Source organism: Emys orbicularis, chromosome 11 (assembly GCF_028017835.1).
Source record: "Emys orbicularis isolate rEmyOrb1 chromosome 11, rEmyOrb1.hap1, whole genome shotgun sequence".
Classification (NCBI taxonomy): domain Eukaryota; kingdom Metazoa; phylum Chordata; order Testudines; family Emydidae; genus Emys; species Emys orbicularis.
The window spans coordinates 63,406,519-63,427,063 of NC_088693.1; the positions used below are offsets into that span (position 1 = coordinate 63,406,519).

At 45.4% G+C, this 20,545-nt stretch overlaps 1 protein-coding gene across 3 annotated transcripts in view; it reads left to right on the forward strand.

Annotated features, from left to right (window-relative positions):
• Nucleotides 1–3,559: 3,559 nt before the first annotated feature.
• The window catches only part of PIKFYVE (phosphoinositide kinase, FYVE-type zinc finger containing), a 95,855-nt gene continuing 78,869 nt past the window's right edge, over nt 3,560–20,545 (forward strand). The window contains exons 1-6 of one of the 3 annotated variants that reach the window (XM_065413282.1): nt 3,560–3,646; nt 8,566–8,747; nt 10,419–10,589; nt 15,749–15,867; nt 19,428–19,599; nt 20,335–20,542. In XM_065413282.1, the coding sequence (XP_065269354.1) occupies nt 8,576–8,747; nt 10,419–10,589; nt 15,749–15,867; nt 19,428–19,599; nt 20,335–20,542 (842 nt within the window). In that variant the 5' untranslated portion in view covers nt 3,560–3,646; nt 8,566–8,575. Of the gene's footprint in view, nt 3,647–8,434; nt 8,748–9,607; nt 9,621–10,418; nt 10,590–15,748; nt 15,868–19,427; nt 19,600–20,334; nt 20,543–20,545 lie in introns of those variants that run through there. The other 2 variants (XM_065413281.1, XM_065413280.1) reach the window with 2 other exon arrangements.

Sequence of the window (20,545 nt, forward strand, 5' to 3'; positions counted from 1 at the left end):
TTCCTCCGCTGGGAGGAAGCAGGGAGAAATCTGGGTGCTCCCCGCCCCCAATGCAGCACTCCCCTGCCAGCCGGGAGCAGTTTCTGACTCCACATGGGTAATGCGCACCTCTGCACTGCCGCACGGCACCCCCTTGACTATGGTGCCCCTGGGCGGTGGCCCTGGTGGCCTACCCCTAAGACCAGCCCTGGGGAGGAGGAAGGAGAAGGGAAGGGAGGTAGAGGAGAGGTGGGAGCAGGAGGAAGGGGGAGGTAGCGGTGAGAAGAAGGGAGGCCAAGGCAGGCAGATGCTCCCATATAGGTTATACATTTACTCAGGTGAGGCTGAGGCTCACCTGAGTATCCCGGTGGGTTACCAGCCAAGCCCCTCAACCCCCCCCCCCACCCATCAGACCGTGGCCCTGTGGGCCTGTGTCAGGCTGTAGGGCAGGGGGAGTCAATTATTTTTTGATAAGGTCCAAATTTCTTGGTCAAGGTATAGTCAAGGTCCAGACTCCAGAGCAAAGAAAACAAATCATAATTATAAGTAAATAAAAAGATGTTGGGTTTCATTCAAAAGCATCTGGTGGTCTGGGTTTGGCCCATGGTCTGCCTACTGACTATCCCTGCTGTAGGGGATATCAGACCCCAACATCAGTTTTCAGCTTCTAGCCCTGCCTTTCACGGCTCTGCCCACAACCCAGCTTTCATTCCTTCTTATCCCCCCTCTCACTTACTTTTCTCTGCTGGGGCCTCCTGTCAACCTGCTCCCTTTGGGCCAGAATCATCTCTGTACAGACCTTGGCACAGGGGTTGAGAGGAGGTGAATTGTCTCCCCCATGTCTTGGGGCTGCTGGGGGTTGGGCCAGTGCCTGGTGCAGGTTAGGATAGCCCTGAAGGCTGCCCTAACTCATGCCACCAACCTCTTGGGCTCTGCATTAGCTGGGGAATCACTGGGCTGTAGGAATGTGTTGGCTGTGCCAACTCCCACCCCGGTTTGCCCCAACACAGACCCTATGGCAATAGCTCTTTCAAGAAGAGAGGCAGAGTCAGTGTGAATCTGCCAGGGAGGTCTCTATGCCAGGGGCATTCCCCAGAAAGGCATTGGTGTAATATGGCTACAGGACACTGTTGAATGAGCATTTTCTAGCCTTATTCTACTTGCATCTTTGGGCTGTCCTCTACAATTGAATCAGTCTTTCACTTGTGCACCGAACAGAGAATTAGTGTTGGTAAAATCCTTTGAGAATGTCAGACAAAAGATGCTATAGTGCAAGATATTAAGAAAATAATATTTGATAAAAAAAATTATACTTTTCCTCTCAAAAAGTAAAGCCCTGCACCTGCACCCATGATCTATTGAGTTCAAAGAGACTTCTGGTGCTTAAAGTTAAGTGCAGTAGCAGTCTTCTTTGGTTGAAGGAACACACACACAATTGGTCAATTCAGTCCTCAGTTTAAGAGTATTTATGGATTCCTCCTTCATGCTGACTTCTCACATGAGTGTCTCTTTCTATCATCTCTGGTTGGCTAGGAGGTTCCATCCCATGCTGGAGAATGATGATCTGGCCTCACTCATTCACACTTTCATCATTTCTCAGTTGGATTACAGCAATGCAGCGTACCTGAGCACAAAGCCTCAGCACATAGGAAACTCCAACGGGTACAGAATGTTTGCAGCAAGTCTCCTCAGCCATACAGGCTACCGTGAACACATAGGCCCTGTCCTCCACTCTCTATGCTGGCTTCCCATAGAATACTGAGAATCCAGTTCAAGGTTTTGGTGTTTATTTTCAAGGTACTCCGGGCCTGGGCCCAGGATATCTAAAAGACTGCCTAAAGCTCCGGGACGAAGACTGTGATTGAGAACTTCACTCCTCTGGCACAGGGGAATGCTCTACAAAAACAGCAACGCTTGTCTGTGCAGGAGACAGTGTTTTCTCTGCGGGGTGGCCTGAGGCTGTGGAATGAACTCCCTCAGGAACCTCACAAACCTCACCACTCTCCAGTGCAAGGTGCATTTCTTTGACCTTCTCTAACATAAATGTATACTAACCCCCCCCCCCCCAACTAAACAAAAACCACAACTACTACCACTAACAAGAATACCTTACCAAGACAACTAGCTGTACAAAATTCTCCTGGGGCGTGGAGGAAAGAATAAATATGTGACAGATGTTAGTCATGTCATTTAAAGGAAAAGCGCTACAACTGGAAGGTGCTCAAATGCTACAATGGTCATCACAGGATAAGAGCCTCTATAGAATAGAAGAGAAAAAGTGCTTGCAGGAAAAGGATCTTAATTTGCAAGAATTTAAACAAACACCATTGCCCCCCACACCTCCAAAAAGAGAAAAAAGAAAGCATTCCAGTGCTGTTCAGCTTATGGTGTTTACACATTCTGTTGGCTTTGTCATTGGAGGTTATATGTCTGAAGAGAACTGATTCCTCTTGTTTAATTTAGGGGTTGTGGGTCTTGCACAGTGTATAGTCATTTACACCTGTCCAAAGTAGATGAGGGGGGAATTGAGATTTGGTTGCATTTTGGCACCCACTATGTACAGGTGTCAATAACTGCAAGACAGCAGACTGTCAGGTCCTGCATATGCTAGGGGTGGGATTTTGAAACCATGTCCAGTGTTGGCTCAACTGTGCTCTCATTGGAAACCATCGGAGTGTCAATGTTGAATTTAATGAGAGCGGAGTTATGCCGAGGCTAAGCACCTTTGAAAATCCCATCCTCTGACTATGCTTGAAATATTAATCAAACATTTCATTGACATTTTGACTAGAAAAAGATGAATTCTTTGCAATAATTTCATGGTTCTCCTTCCCCTCTCAGTTTTCAAACCAGGTGTAAAAGTGAATGGGGTTTTGGAGCATAGATGGAATCTAAATTGCAAGGATTTGAAACCCCCCCCCCACCCCATGCTAGGTGACTACACTTTGCTAAAAAGTTTGTAAATGCGTGTGGGTGTTTGCTTAATAAAATCTGCCCGGTGAAGTTCACAATACATTTAGAGAGCTATAGACATGGACCCATGCATGGACCCTTATGTTTTGAATCCTATATAAAAGCTGTGTCAATCATGTGTCAGTGTTGGTGTAAGAGGAAACACTGCAGGCTGGAGGGCTCAGCTCGATCCCTCTTAACCTGCCACGGCCCAAATGCAGGACGCCACAAAGACCCAACAGGAGGCATCCCCAAAGTTTACTCATGCAGGCAAATTAAAATGCAGTGGGGTTCATTGCTCTATGTGACCAGCCCTCTGCCCACCTCCGCTCCATTGTGCTTCCACCTGGTGCCAACGATCTGCAGCAACCCAAGTGCGGGGGGACCTATGAATGTGCGTGCAAGGACAAGGCAGGTATACTGGGGGCAACACGAGCGAGGGACTTTTGTCAGCCTCCGGCTCTGATGCTGCAAGCTGGGCGGAACCCGGGTGGATTGCTCTGCGGCTCGATTGCTGCGGGCTCCGTGCTCGTTGCCCTCGGCTGTCGATTGGTTTGGGCTCGGGAGGCCGGTTGCTAGGAGGGGCGGCCCGGGAGACAGGAAGCGGATAGAGGGTTCATGGTGAAGACTCAAGAGGCGCTCCGGCCGATATGAGAGGTGCTCCCCCCGCGGCGGCGGCCTGAGGTAGCGGGGCGGCGGCAGTAGCAGGGAGAAGGTACGGGGTAGGCGCTCGGCCCCGGGTCGGGGGGGGCCCAGGGAGTGCCGGCCTCTGGTCGGGTCTGGGGGGCAGGGAGTGCCGGCCCCGGGTCTGGGGGGGGCGCTGCCCCCCTCCCCCCGGGAGTGCCGGCCCCGGGTCGGGGGGTGGGCCCGGGGAGTGCCGGCGTCGGGTCGGGGGGGAGGGCAGGGAGTGCCGGCCCCGGGTCTGGGGGGGTGGGCGCTGCCCCCCTCCCCCCGGGAGTGCCTGCCCCGGGTCTGGCTGGTGCTGTCGTGTTTTACGTCCTGTCCGCAATGAAAGCGCCTCCCTTGTGATCAAAGGCGTGATGGTGCCTTAGTGGCCCGTAATCCCCCCGGGAGCTAGGGGAAGTTGGGATGCTTAGGACACGTCGTGCAGGGCACCTGCTGGCATTGTGAGGGAAGATGGGCTGAGAGGCGTGTTCTGTTACCTCTGGAGTCCGAGTATTTCCCCGGCTTCTCTTCCTTTCCCCCCAACGATGCACAGGAGTATTTTTTGACTTTTTTTGTGCCCCTATATTAAGCTTGAGGCTGAAGGGGACCCCTCTGCTTACAAGGAAACTCAGAGACCAAGAAGAGGTGTGTGTAGCTCCTAAGCTTGTCTGTTTCACCAATAAAAGTTAGAATTATAGACTATCAGGGTTGGAAGGGACCTCAGGAGGTCATCTAGTCCAACCCCCTGCTCTAAGCAGGACCAGTCCCCAACTAAATCATCCCAGCCAGGGCTTTGTCAAGCCCGACCTTAAAAACCTCCAAGGAAGGAGATTCCACCTCCTCCCTAGGTAACCCATTCCAGTGCTTCACCACCCTCCTAGTGAAATAGTTTTTCCTAATAGCCAACCTAAACCTCCCCCACTGCAACTTGAGACCATTACACCTTGTTCTGTCATCTGCCACCACTGAGAACAGTCTAGATCAGGGGTAGGCAACCGTTCAGAAGTGGTGTGCCGAGTCTTCATTTATTCACTTTAATTTAAGGTTTTGCGTGCCGGTAATACATTTTAATGTTTTTTAGAAGGTCTCTCTCTATAAGTCTATATTATATAAGTAAACTATTGTTGTATGTAAAGTAAACAAGGTTTTCAAAATGTTTAAGAAGCTTCATTTAAAATTAAATTAAAATGCTGATCTTACACTGCCAGCCTGCTCAGCTCGCTGCCAACCTGGGGTTCTGTTCACCTAGGCCGGCAGCGGGCTGAGCGGGGCCTGCGGCTGGGACGCCGGCTGGCAAGGGGCCGGCAGCCGGGACCCCAGACCTGGGGGGTTCAGGGGTCAGGGCTGAGGGTGTGTGGGGGGGTTCAGGGGTCAGGGCTGAGGGCTGGGTGTGTGTGGGGGGTGCAGGGCAGAAGGCTGGAGGTGTGGGGGGGGTTCAGGGGTCAGGGCAGAGGGATGGGGGCTGTGGGGGTGCAGGGCAGAAGGCTGGGTGTGGGGGGGGTCAGGGCAGAGGGCAGTGGGGATATGGGGGGGTTCAGGGGTCAGGGCAGAGGGCAGTGGGGAGGTGCAGGGCAGAAGGCTGGGTGTGTGGGAGGGTTCAGGGGTCAGGGCTGGGGGGGTGGAGGTGCTGGGCAGAAGGCTGGGTTGGGGGGGGAGTTCAGGGGTCAGGGCAGAGGGCTGGGAGTGTGTGTGGGGGAGTTCAGGGGTCAGGACAGAAGGCTGGGGGGGGGTTCAGGGGTCAGGGCAGAGGGCTGGGGTGCTCCCAGCCCCCTGCCCTGAGCGGCTCATGGCAGGGGACTGGAAGGGATATGCCCTGTTCCACCCCTTTCCCCAAGGCCCCGACCCTACCTCTTCTCTGCTTCCTCTACGGAGCAGGGAGCACGCTGCCACTCCTCCCCCTCCCCCTCCCCCTTGAAGGGCCATCAGCTGATCAGCGGCAGGGAGAGGGAGGAGGAGGGGCAGGAAAGCACCACACTGGGGGAAGAAGCGGGGGAGGAGGGAAGCTTGGCTGCAGCAGGACCAAGCTTCTACCTCCTACCCCTGCAGGGGAGAGCGGTGCGCAGGGGGGCTGAGTGGGGCTGGGGGCCGGGACCGCGGCAGGCAGCAGCGTGCCACTCAAAATCGGCTTGCGTGCCGTAGGTTGCCGACCCCTGGTCCAGATCCATCCTCTGTGGAACCCCCTTTCAGGTAGTTGAAAGCAGCTATCAAATCCTCCCTCATTCTTCTCTTCTGCAGACTAAACAATCCCAGTTCCCTCAGCCTCTCCTCATAAGTTGGGCCAATAAAAAATATTACCTCACTCCCACCTTGTCTCTCAAAAAATATGCCTTTTTTACAAACTGCATCTCACAATGCTCTCTAAAACCAAGTAATGCAAATACAGCAGTGACTCCTGGCAGCAAGAGCTGAATTATGTGGTATATAAAACAGAGGAAGGGGAAAATGTTTACCTTCCTCTGACAAGGTTGTGATGGCAACTGAGAGACTTCCAGGATATTCAAAGGTGATATTCTATAACTAATCTTCAAGTGTTTGATGCAGTTTTAAGACTATTAAAATTAAGATTACTTCGCCTTTAAACCTGGAATACATGTAATGGATTCCAAGTAATACCAGAATAGCAAGAAAGCAATTTGTTAAGTGCATGTATTGACCTGTTACACCATAATGTCTCTGAGCTGTTATAACCAATCATTTGGTATTCTGTTTGATCTGTATTCTAGACCAGGGGTCGGCAACCTTTCAGAAGTGGTGTGCCAAGTCTTCATTTATTCACTCTAATTTAAGGTTTCGCGTGCCAGTAATACATTGTAACATTTTTAGAAGGTCTCTTTCTATAAGTCTATAATACATAACTAAACTATTGTTGTATGTAAAGTAAATAAGGTTTTTAAAATGTTTAAGAAGCTTCATTTAAAATTAAATTAAAATGCAGAGCCACCCGGCCCGGTGGCCAGGACCAGTGTGAGTGCCACTAAAAATCAGCTTGTGTGCCGCCTTTGGCACGCGTGCCATAGGTTGCCTACCCCTGTTCTAGACAGTCACAATATTTACATGTCCATGCATTTTTAAAATGCATGAAGACCTAGGTAAGTCAGCTACTGTACTGCCTTAACACTGCATTTGTTATAGATAAGGCATATGGACAAAATTTGACCATAGCTAAAGTCACTTTAGATTATCTTCCTGGTTCCACAGGGGGAGGCATGATCTGTTTTTTCTTTCTAGTCTGTTGATTGGTATCATGTGCCTCTTGGCTGTTTAGTTTCTGCACCAAGTACAAGTGAGCAACTATTTCCATCTGTTTCTTGAGGGTGTGTGGGTAGCAGAGAAGAATGTCTGATGGAATCCTTGACCTAGGAGAAGTGGAGTATTGTGCAGGAAGGGTGAATACATTTGCTTACCAATCACTTCTGAAACGAAATCGAAGAGCTTTATTATCATCTAATTTAACAGTAAATATCCTTTTTCTTCCCCAGCCCATTCAATTAGGCACAGAATCCAGCCATTGTTCTTACGGAGTAAAATATTTCTCCTGACAGATTTTGTATTGCCTAGTTCTGAAGATAAATGACATGGGTCCTCTTACCTTGCCTAATTAAAACATCCAGGTGATGAGACAGGGCTGACTTTTTTTTTAAGGCCTCTGATGGCTTTGTTCTGATAGTTTTGTTAGCATTATATATAATGCTATGTGTTTGTCTTGTATTGCAGTATAAAGGAGAGAAAAGTGTGTATATTTGAGATGAGGGAAGGGTTACTCCACTATAGAGGTAGCAGTTGTTGAGCTGGCTAACCCTCCAGATACACTTTTGATAGAAACCATCACATGAAGAGCTTAAATAAGTGATTGTTAATGGAGGAATCATTACCTGCCCATTATCTAATTTGCTGTCGCATGCAGTGCCAGAGAGAAAAGGGTTGAATTAGCCACTAAAAGTAATCCTCTTGAAAATGCTGTTTAAATTTGGAGAGACTGGCCCAGATCCCTCACAGGTATTTAGGCACCTAACTCCAGTTGACTTTAATGGATGTCTAAAGGAGCCTAGATACTTTTGAGGATGTGGGCCTCTGTGCCTGTATTGTGGCAGAGTTCCATGAGGCTTCTGTGATGCAAAACTACTAGAACAGTAGAGGGGGTGTTACAGGCTAGGATTGAGGTACCTCAGACATACCTAAGGGCATTGGCAGTTTTCTTATAAAACTAGGAAATTATTACTCACTCCCTTCAAAAGAGAAGAGAGAAAACAATCCTAGAATAGCAAAAGAAATCTAAGTGTGAAACCAAGCTTGGGGATCCCCCCACTTCCTGCAATAAGGGCTAATCTTACCACACAAACTAGCAAGAAAAAGCAAACCAAGAACTTGCTTGATTACCTTGCAGAGACCTTTGCATATGTATGTTCTTTTTTTATTTGTCAGCTCTGCCTGAAAATAAGGAAGTTCTGAAAGAGTTGCATATGATCTTGTGACCTACAGCTTTGGCCACTGCTCTAACTAGTTACACTCCGATGAACATCAGTCTTTACACTGCCTTTTTCCCGGCACAGCAAGATATCTTACTCATTGAACAGTAACTGGATTTTCCAGTTCTCCTTTTATTTAGCATTAGAAGCTCTATCTCCTTAGAGTTCTAAGCCGCCCATAGAACAATTTGTGATCCTAATTTCTATTTCCTTATTGGTGCCTGACCTGTGTAGTTCTTGAATTCAACTGTTACTTCTAGTTCTTCCTCCTAAGAATATGAAGTCAAAACACAGTCTCTCTGCAAAGATTCGTAACTTCCTCTTGACAGGTAAAAAAGCCATTCTCTGTGGACCAAGAACCAAGATGTGTAGTCAGAACAGTGCAGAGCCCACTTTTGGTATCCAGTTTCACAGGTCTTCCAGCTGACTGGATGTTGCTTTTGCTTGATCACATTCAGGTTTGTAAAGCGTGTGTATATAATACACTGAAATTCTTTTCCAGGACACATGAGATGGCCACAGATGACAGACAATCTCCAACACTGGACTCTGTCAGTGATCTGCCCCGCTCTCCTAGCAGTCCCTCTCATCTCACTCATTTCAAACCATTGACTCCTGATCAAGATGAGCCTCCTTTTAAATCTGCCTACAGCTCCTTTGTAAATCTCTTTCGTTTTGGCAAAGGTAAACACTCATTACGAAGCAATTAATTGTGCCTAAATGTCCTACTGCCATGTTACTGCATAACTAGTATTTCAAACTATGATACTTCATGAGATGAGGGCATGGTTTCAGACTGCCAGATAGCTAAATGAATGATAAGGCTCCTATGAGAGTTTTACTTTCTTTAGTAGAATATATGAGCTAGATTCACTTTCTGGCAAGGTGGTAGAACCTTGGTCATAGGATGAAGTCTGCCAGGAGTGGAAAATGTAGAAGTGTGCGTTGCTTGCAACCTCTGATCTACCTAGATTGAGAGCTGGCAGCAGCCAGCGATGGGTGGGGACTAGCTGGTGGGGGAGATGCATTAATAAGCCTCCTTCAGTAGGGCTTCTGTGGATCCCTAGTAGGAATGTAAAGATCACCCCCCTATAAGAAATTCCCAGGGATGGAAGCAGCCTACCACTGTCTGCCCTCATTAGTGAGATGAGCATTTCTGGTGCAAATTCTATCCCTGGCCCTGCCTTTCTCTACTTCCCATCCCCAGTGAATCTGGCACCATGTCTATGGTCTCTAAATGGTGAAGTTTCAATAATGCACATAGGGGAACTGCTTCTTGAAGTGCATTTCTAAAGGCTAATGCGATCCTGCGATGCATAAACAGAGAATCTCGGGTAGGAGTAGGGAGGTTATTTTAGCTCTCTATTTGGCACTGGTGTGCCCGCTGCTGGAATATTGTGTCAAGTTCTGGTATTTACCGTTCAAGAAGGATGTTGATAAATTGTAGAGCGTTCAGAGGAGAGCCACAAGAATGAGTAAAGGATTAGAAAAACACGCCTTAGAGTGATAGACTTAAGGATCTCAATCTATTTAGCTTACCAAAGAGAAGAGTAAGGGGTGCCTTGATTATGGTCTATAAGTACTTAAGTGGGGAGCAAATATGTAATAATAGACTCTTCAGTCTAGTAGAGAGCGGTCTAACTTGATCCAATGGTTAGATGTTGAAACTAGGTGGTTTTTTTGGGTAAAAACAAGCTTGTACAAAACTTTGGGCCAAACTTGACATGCCAGTGTGAACTTTAACACTAAATTGAGCAGGTTAATTTGAGTTGTATAAGATAAGTATGGCCAGGATCACAAAATGTTTAAAGGGTGGAAATTCTGCTGAAATAAATAAATAAGACACAATGTGAGTACGTTACTCAAACCAGCAAGATCAGCTTAGCTATACTCAAGCTTCTATTTGAAGAAGGTGACTTATTAATAAGAGGCTCTATTCATATTGTTAAATATGTTGCCACTGTACTAGAAAAACTGGCTTTCAATTCAATCCAAAAGATCTATCTTCCAAAAGGCAGGCTGGTAGCAAGAACTATTCATATGTGATTATTATGTGGAAGAATTACACTTGTTATAATTTGTCTTTGCAATTCTTTCTTCATGAAGAGAATACTTGTGAAATGAGAGAGTGTAGAACCTGGCTTGGTTCCTGCCCTGAAGAGCTTCCTAGTTCTGTATTTGTACAATGCCTAATACAATGGGAGCCTTGATTCCTGTCGGGTCCCCTAGGCACTACCATATTACAAATAATTCAAATGAACGATCTATAAAGCTTCTTTAGCTTTAAACTTGCTTGTGGTGCTAGGTTTCTACTTCCCTTTTGAAGTGTTGGTTTCTTGCTGTTCTTAAACTTAGATGATGGTAGACTTTCATCTCCTGCAGAGAGTGGCCAGGGTGAGCAGCAGGCACTGAGTGGGACTTGGTCCAGTCCTCAGCATACCTCAAGGGCCCAGTCTCTGAGGTCCCCTGTTCCATACAAAAAGCAGCTTACTGGGGAGCTACAACGCAGAGCGTCTGCAACTTTAGGTAATGTGTGCCTAATTTTAATGTTGTTTGCTGTATTTTACATGGGTGCTGTCTACTCGTGGGAGGGAGGTACTACCACTTTTCAGGTGGGGAAACTAAGGTAAAGAGCGTTTCAGTCACTTTCCCAAGGCAAGAACAGGGATTAAAACTTTTGAAATTCCTGGCTCTGCTTGCCAATTAGACTACATAACCTTCTGTTTAAGCTGCAACTTCTCCTCCTCATGAGCATGTCTGCTCTTCTCTCAAGACACCGTAGTAACTTGACCAGCACAGCTTTTTATAATCACTCTTGACAAAATGTTATCTTGCTCAAGTAAGGCTAGCAGAAATTCCTAGGTCAAAAATGTTGAGTTGTCTCTACATAGCCTGGATTGCATTTTTGGATAAAAGTTTAAGTGCCTAATTATTCTGCCGAAATCTAAGAATGCAGAACTGACACCTCAAAATGAATTGTAGGGCTCAGTCCTAACAAGACAAAACACGGTCCCTCTGGTTTCAGACTACCCGTAACATTCACTTGTTGCATCTTTGAGGAGGAGATGCAATGGGCACTTGCAGAAAATGCTTTAAGTGCCTGATTTAGTGACGCTACTCATACGCCGTACTGAATCGCTTCTAGCCAGCTATCTGGAATGAGTTTAACGCTACTGGAATCTGCCATTGTGTAACTGCTGAGCCAGTACCTTGATGGCAGCCCTCCAAAGAACAGAGGTGCTGCAGCAAGTGATGGTGGTGATTCATGATGTGGCATTGGCAATCCTTCTGATTCCTACTAAAGTAACGCCTCAGCATGGAGCTAGAGTATTGTACTGTCAGGAATGCTCTCTCACATGGGACATCGAACCAGGTCTTGACAGCTTGTGGCTATTAAGATTCTCTGGTACACTCCAGAAGAGTAGAGGTGTCTATTCCTGGCATTCTGGCAAAATTCCAATGTTGGTAGCCACCATTTTATCTAGCTTAGTCCCGCGTGATGTTCCAGTTGGATATATTCATTGTCATTCTCTTTGCTTTGTTGCTTGTGCTATTTAACTGCTCTTACGTTTTGGGGTAGGTGGAGTAACTGCTGTTTTTGAGACAACTTTAGATACTGTCAGGCATTCAACCTATCCAATAGGCTAAACACGTTGTGTGTGAGAGAGGAGGAGGAGGAGGAAGCCTTGGGTTTTGGCTTCTGCTGGAATTAAGCTGCCACAAAATAGATTCTTAGTCTCATTGAGGTTGACTTACTACTGCATTACTCCAGTTTAATTCCAGGTAACTCAATGCATTTCAATGGATTTACACTGGAACAAGACTAGAGTAACAGAGATGTGAATCAGGCCCATTATATCTAAGTGCGAATCTGCACAAGCACTTTCTGCGGGGCAAGCTGGGATGTAACTTTGCCTTGCACTAGCCTGTGGCGCACTAGCTGTGTGTGTGTATGTGTGTGTGTACACCGCTGATGTGCCCTAAAAGTTCCCTGAGGTGCACTTATGTAGCTCTTATCAGCAGGGTCCACACAGTTAGTGTGCGGCATGCTGTAGCCTTACACTTACTGCATGACAAGCTAGTGTGTCTGCATAGACAGGCTGAACTTCACACTTCTTCCCAGTGACCTGCTGGTTACCTCTAGAAAGAAGTACATATTCAAATTCTGTTTATAATGCCATCGTGTATTCCAATAAATGGCCTGATACCTTGTTGAATATCTCAAGTCTGGTAAAATGTAACTACAGTGACAAAACATTAACTCTGCAATAAGGGTGTAAATGATCAGGATTTTCTCTTTGACAGGATATTGTCAAGTCTCTCCTGCTTTCCCATATTCTTCTTTTAAAAAACAAAAAAACCCTTCAAGTCTCTTCCCCCTCCTCAGGATCAATTTCCTCCTTTACCATGTGTTCTTTCTGCCTTTCTGAAGGTGCTGACACTAACATGTTTAAGGGAGTCTTGTATTCAGGTTTACACGTGTTTCTGGAACTTATGGCAGGGTTCCTAAAACACTGGGTAGACTCCCCCTTCTTTTGTTTACAAATGTAAGTAAAGTTCTTGGGCAGATGTACAAAGATATTTAGGGGGATGAAAGATGCTGACAGGTGCCTGGTTGGATTTACAAAATCACTTAAATTGCCAAATTTTCGTTAATGTCAATGGAAATTAGGTGCCTAACTTGCTTATATGCTCTTCAAATCCAACAAGACACCTTTTGGCATCTTTAGCCCCCTAAATGCTTCTGTGGATTTGGCCCCTCACCTTTAGGTTTTATAATTTATCTTTACATTACAACAGGTATTAGTATGACGTACACTATTTAATCCCTTCACAGACAATTAAAGCCTGACGTAAACAAACAGGTAAACTGAGGTGCAAAGAGGCTGAATGACTTCCGAAGCCCTTACTGAGCTGATGGAAGAGGTAGAATTAGAACCTGTGAGTCCCCATTTCAACCCTCTCTCTGTGCAATTGATAGTCACATAACTCTGGGGATAGTATTTGTTAGCTAACTACAGTTTTAAATCCAGAGAAGGAGCAGAAATTACTATCTTAAACTTTTTAGCAACAAAATGGTAAGCTGAAAGCAAAGTTCACACTTGGAATCTGGACTGGCTTCTACTTCTAGTCATACAGTAATATTAAAGCTAAATTTGCCCCAAAATATTAATTACATTTTTACTTAACTGCTATTACATAAATGGAATTGAGAAGAGACAGTCGGATGCCATGCTTTCTGAAGATAGGTTTGCTGGGTGTAGCACAAAAGGATCAGCCGTGAGATTCTGGGTCTGATTCTGTTGTCCTGCCCTTCATGTAACCATTGCACAAATTTAAATGATTACACAAGGTGTGGGGCAGGGGGAGGGGAAGGGGCATTAGTATCTCATATAGAAGCAATGGACTCAAATTGCTTCAGTTGGAGTTAGAATATACATCTGTGTGCCAAGTTCCATGGTCCAAATTGCACCAAGGCAGCATGACTCAGAGCTAATGTCCTGAGTCTTCTATCCACTTTGAGTAGATCTTCATAAGCTGTCCAGCTGAAGTAGCAGCATTTAATATTAATAGCATTTCTAGCTTGTTACTCAAACATGCTCAGTAATGCTATTGTGTTAGATGGCTGTAACAGAGAAAGCAGGTAATGGGGAGTGGCAAGGGCATGAACTGGGAGTAAAGGAAAGGAGAGAGCACATGGGAGGAACTGACTGAAAATCATAGAAGAGAGACTAGAAAAGAGACTGCATCCAACTACATTCTGTTCATGTTGTGCACAATGCACTCAGTTCTGCAAAGCCAATAGCAGGAGAGATTCTTGCAGGGGAAGTGAGAATTGACTGATATTAAAATTGGGTCAATGTCTCTTAAATTACTTAACATTGTGTTTCCACTATTGGTGGTACACACACTTGAATGAGCCCTGTATGTGTCCCCATTTATCCTTTTGACCTGTTAGAGTAAAAGTTAGATTTAAAAACTAACTAGTACATAGTTAGCTATGTAAATAGAAATTTTCACTAACCTTCTTGTCCTGTCTTGCAACACGCTTACCTAATTTAAACATTCTTATTTCCTGAAACCATTTGTTTAAAAAGAGCTTTGACTGGTACTTGCAGATCAAATGGTATGATAGGCTAGTTCATGTAGAAGTTTTGATACCTCTGATAGCAGAGATAATTTTAAGTAACGCTTATGTCACTAGAACACATGCTCATCTGGAAGTTGAAGCATTTACTTTCCAGGCTGTCCTGCTGAATACCGAGAATACTCTGCTGGAGGCAGGGAAGAGATCTTAAGATTTAAAGTAGTAAAGATATTTATGCTCATTTGAAATCCTAAATTCACTTAAATCTTGTTAAAATATCAGACTCAAATACTATTGACGTACTCCAAAATGACACTCAGTTTGGCCTTTAAATTCCAGGTGGTTAAAGGTATAATAAGATCTAAACACTTGGAATCTTTTTTTAAAAACATTTTGTTCTTGTTGCAGGTCTGTAGTGGCTTTGTGGACAAATCTCTAAATGTTTTCTTGCATCTGGGCTGATAAACACATTTTCTAGGAATGAGGCCATTCAATAGATTCCTAGTAGATATTTTTAGTTAACTATGGAGCTTTAAAGACAAAGTTTCTTCTGTCACACCCCCAAAAGTCAGAACCTAATTTTTACTGCACAGCAACAGTTAACTAACATGCTCTTGCCAGTGCTTTCAGCGTTCCTGCTGACATCAGTGATATATAAAGCAGTAAACAAAAAGCAGCCATGTCTATTTTCTCTGTACCAGAGGGAACAAAATAAAATGCTTGTCAGATGGCGAGCGAGGAAGCTGGTAAGAAACTTTAAGCTGTTTTGAAAAGCAAACGAACAATGTAGAGAAGTAACTCTCTCTTTCAAAACTTTTCTATGGAATATTAGGCAGGAAAAAATGCATTATGTAATACCAAGGTGAATCATGTTGTAAACGTTTTGAAGAGACTGACTCTTTATTGCACCCTAAATGTCAATGATTTAATTTCATGTTTGTAACCAATTAGTAGGTGAAACTAATTGCAACAAACAGAAAAATGTTGTGGAAAAGTGGCTTAAACTTAACTATAAACATGGCTATTATAAGCTGGTGAAGTGAAACCTGTGGATGCACTTCTTTGTATCCTTTAATGAATCTGACAGTTTCAATGGAGACTCTCAGCTGTGTCCTGGGATTTGAATGAATAGTTATTGCTGTTTGAAATAGTCTTGAATTAAGTCTTTATGTACAGTACAGGACTGAATTCAAGTTTTCTGCTGCCATCTGGTGATTATTAGTGCTTTAGAAGATATTCTAAAATGAGACTTCCATTGTATAAGAATTTGCATTTCTTTTTAGAAAACACTGGATGAGAACTACCACTTGTTTTGAGCAGTGATGCCTATTTAAGTTCTTAGATTCTATGGTCTTATACTAGAGGGAACAGATAGGTGGTTACAGAAAAATTCAAGCTACTTTGAATGCAGATTACTACTGACTCTCTCTATCTGACATAAGGCAGCTCTTTTTTAAAAAAAAGTAATGATGCAAATTCTAACTTCCTAAACTACATACCCGGTGAACTCTTCTTTTTCCAACGGCATGTTGCGTTATATGACCCACACATTTCTATAGTGCCTTTGATGGGGACGATCAGTTTCTCTCCCCTTCAGACACACGGAGGAAAGTGGAACCTTCTCTCAGTGGCCATGATCCTCGGACAGCTGTTCAGCTCAGAAGCCTCAGCACGGTCTTAAAACGTCTCAAAGAAATCATGGAAGGGAAAAGCCAGGTACTGCATCAAGGGTTTTACTTGGTTAGGTCAGTCAAAGCATATAGAAATTAAAATGTTAAAAGGTTCTGTGTTGCTGTGTTCCATGTATTGCCAATGGAAAAGAGCAAAACCTTACGAAGTTCTCTTGGGTTTTTTTACTAGCATTCAGTAGAACAGAGTATGAGTAAACTTGCAATATTTGAGTGGGGAATGGGGAGAAATTCAAACTGGTGAAGTCAACTTTTGATATAAATTGCTTGCCGTTGTTTGTATTTCCTATTGAATTACTTACTAGATTAGAGTTTCCAGAACTTTCAGAGCAGGATGACCTCATTCCTCCCTTACTATAATATTTCATGATGTTGCTCCCCAAGATCTAACCAGGAGCACATGAAATCTTGTAATTGTAGCAATAGCAGCTAATTCTGAAGTTCTGGAAATTTAACTTTAGTTTCAAACAAAGTACAGCACTTTAAATACAATCACATCAAACTGAGTGTAACAGGCAACTATTCCCAGCCTGAAACACTCCAGCATATTGGCAGGTGTGGATCCTGCTGGGAAAAAGTTAAATGGGTTCTGCTGACTTAGCCAACCCCACTGGGATATGAAGGGAGGTGGAGCTATCTGGAGAAAATCTCTGTTGTGAACAGAGCAGACCTAACATGAATAGCCAAGCCTGGGGACAAGGTATGAGCAGGCAGTTGTGTATCTTCATTAACAATAAAACTGGGAAGGGGTGAAACTAGGTGGTTTTTAGCATGTAAGTTGTGTTAGAGCAGATTGGATGCAACCCTTTTGCTGACAAAAGATGTTCCATGTGGTGATGATTAACTGGGGAAGTGCAGGCTGAAGTCCTTCGCCTCAACAGACAATTGTGATGCTTTTTTTTTTTTTTTTTTTTTTTCCCCTCACCATCATGCTGTAGTTGCCTGATCAGCAAAGGTACTGGGATGGGAATTTTCAAGGTCTTTGCAGAGACAGGAGCTCAGCAGATTTTGGCTGGCTAGAGGTTCTGTGGCAGGGTCTTGTCACACAGACTTTGCAGTGGCGCTGTCAGCGTCGTGAATGGAGAAGTTGGATCTACATTTTTATCCCACTATTATCAGGAAAGAATGCCTGCAGCTGGGTCTGAAGTTCCTGATGCTGACGTAGGAGTTCCTGATCAGCTCCTCAGTTTCTTTGAAGTCTGAAACAAAAATAAAAGGATCAGAGTAATTTCCTCTTGAGTAGACCAATTTTCAACCCTCCTGAGGAATGCTCTTACCCTGTTAGGAATGCTCTGGCCAGGGTGGAATGCACATGGACAGAAAAGTTGAGCTCTCTTTTTAAATGACCCAAATATATCAATTTGGTAGACCTAAGCATGCCACCCAAGATAAATTACTGGAGACATCAGCAAGGAGAAGTTGATTATCATTTGGGGAGACCTGTGCTAGGGTTACCGTTCGTCCGGATTTACCCGGACATATCCTGCTTTTTGTGTTAAAAATAGCGTCCGGGGGGGAATTTGTAAATCACTAAAAATGTCCGGGATTTCCCCCCTATGCAGAGCGAGGCGCGGCTGGGAGGGCTGCAGGAAATTCAGCCGCTCGCATGGGGCTCTGGCAGCCAGGGCCCTTCCCCCGCAGCTTGCCGGGCTGGACTCCGGAGCAGCTGTAGAGCTCCTCCTCCCCGGCCCCCCCTCCCCCGCATTCTGAGCCGGCCGGCCTGCCGGGTCGTTTGCATCGGGCCTCGGCAACTCCTCCTCCCCTGCTGCCCAGCGCCCCGCTCCGGCAGCACTGGGTGGGGTGGGACCGGGTTGTGTGTTGCGCTGGGGAGCGCAGCCACGTGTCCGGCTCCGCACAGAGCCCAACACCATGTTCTGAGCGGCAGGGTAAGAGGGCCAGGGGGCAGGAGAAGGGGCAGGGAGATTTTGGAGGGGGCAGTCAAGAGACGGGGGGGGGGGGGGTCGGGAGTTCGGGGGGGGCTTTTTGGGGGGGGTGGAGAAGGTTTTGGGCAGTCAGGGTACAGGTAGGGGCTAGGGTCCTGGGGGGCAGTTGGGGGGGGTCTTAGGAGGGGGCAGTTAGGGGACAAGGAACAGGGAGGCTTAGGTAGGGGGTGGGGTTCTGGAGGGCAGTTAGGAGCAGGGGTCCCAGGAGGGGGCAGTCAGGGGACAAGGAGTGGGGGGGGGTTGGGAGTTCTGGGGGTGGGGCTGTCGGGGCAGGGGTGGGGAGAGGGATCGGAGCAGTCAGGGGACAGGGAGCAGAGGGGTTTAGATGGGTCGGGAGTTCTGGGGGTGGGGCTGTCAGGGGGTGGGGAGTGGTTGGATGGGGCGTGGGAGTCTGTGTGGGGGTGTGGATAAGGGTTGGGGCAGTCAGGGGACAGGTAGGGGGTAGGGTCCTAGGGGGCCAGTTAGGATGGGGGGAGGGTCCCAGGAGGGGGCAGTCAGGGGACAAGGAACAGGGAGAGGGTTGGGGGTTCTGAGGGGGGCGGGAAGTGGGAGGGGCTAGGGCGGGGCTCCTCCCGTCCTCTTTTTTGCTTGCTGAAATATGGTAACCCTACCTGTGCTGCTGTTCATCAGAAGAGATGAACTATTGCATCGGCACAAGAGTCTCTGCTTCAATGAAGAAAGGGGTTTGGGCTCCCCTTCACTAACATGTTGTTACAGAGTAGTACATAAAGTCAAGAATCCACTGTTGATAACTCTGCAGAGTTCAATGCCAGCAGCTTTAGAAGGACCTGATACAGCTTTTCAGGCATTTCCCGAACTCTTGGAAGATGAGGTCATCACGGTAAAGCTCTTGCTGCTATGACCTAATGAAGCTGTGAGATGTTTTATGTGATCCTGGTAGATCCTTGTGTGCAGGCTGCAATTACATGTAATCACCATGGCAACATCTGAACAAACTGCAATAATATTCTGTCTGAATGTGGAGATCTTCAGCTGCTGTGTGAAATGACTCAAACAAGCATTCTCTTATTGTGGGTCCTGGTACAACTCTACTATAGAGCACATTGTCTTTGTCTGAAACACACATCAGACGCTAAAAGACCTTGCACTAGAGCATGCAGCACCAGAGACACTGACCCAGTCAAAGCTGCTTTTTGGGCACCCTCTGCTGTGTTGCAAATATATTGCAAAGCAGTCTCATTTGATAAAGACACTTCAGTTTGGTAGTCGCTTCAGGTCCTGTACATTCTGAAACAACATCTTCTGTATATGTGTTTACTTTATTACCTCACTAGCTGAGGGTCTGACATGTAGTAGGGATGAGCAGGGGAAGGAAAATAAATCAATTTTTCATGTGCTAGTTGAAGTCTTACCTACAGATTGCAAGCTTTGATTGTTGAAACATTTTCTTAATGGACCAGCCAGATTGAAAATTTGATCAGGATAATTCAGTTTAGTTCTGTGACTAAGAACTTGATCAATCATTTTATTTATGACCTTGTGACTCTTTACAGTGCTGCATCAAATCTATGAACTACCCTAATTTTATAAATATGTCCAGCTTCACTTTTTTTCACTCACTGCTTGTGTAGCAGCCAGGAGCAGAGAATACTGTCTCATTTCTCTAATATGACTTACTTTGTAGGATAGTGATTTAAAGCAGTACTGGATGCCAGACAGCCAGTGTAAAGAATGTTATGACTGTAGTGAGAAATTCACCACCTTCCGGCGCAGACACCACTGTCGGCTGTGTGGGCAGATCTTCTGTAGCCGATGCTGCAACCAGGAAATCCCTGGAAAATTTATGGGTTACACAGGTATGCTCTTTTATTTGTTCCTGGTGCATTTATGTATTAAAAATAGATTGTTTTTCAGATATCTAATGCACTCAGAATACTGGTCGCTAAAGAATTAAGGGGCCCAAATAGTTTTGATTTCCAATGAGCCTAAGGCTTATAAATCAGTGAGGTGCTTTGGAAAACTTTATTAGATAAGAAAAGGGTGAATCGTCTTAAAAGGACGAAGAAACAAAGAAAGATGGCCATTGTCTAACAGACATGTCAAACATGACAAAGTATGTTCACAAATAAAACTTGCTTTCTTAAAATGGCTGAATATGCGTTCAATCAATTCCACAAATTCATTTTACTTACAAAATTTTCAATATTAAACTCTAAACTCTGAAGTCTAGAAACAATTGAGAGACAGCTTGTTCCCAACTGGTTTGTAATCCTTCACTTGCTACTACCACTCCATAATTTTGGTAGCATGTAAGCTTCTTTGGGGTGGTAGCCAGCTCTACATGAAACAGATCTACATGCTTAACTTTTGAACTTGGAGAATTTCCTTGTGTGGTTAAGATTTTTTTTTTTTTTTTTTTGGCTTTTCTTCAAATGAGCCCCAGAAACTCAAGTTAATGCACAAGTCCTGAAACAGGGAACCCCTGCTTTAACAGATTTTACGAGACTCTCCCAAGCAGGGCACTTCTGTACACTTTTTGCTCACTTCTCCCATACACTGGCTTACACTCCTCCTGCTTCCTTTTTCTACAGGGGATCTCCGAGCTTGCACTTACTGCCGCAAAATAGCTTTAAGCTATGCGCACTCCACAGACAGTAACTCCATTGGGGAAGACTTAAATGCTCTATCTGATTCTACCTGTTGTGTATCTGTACTGGAACCTGGGGAGCCACGTACTCCTGTTGGGAGTAGAAAAGCTAGCCGAAATATCTTTTTGGAGGAGGATCTTACTTGGCAAAGGTA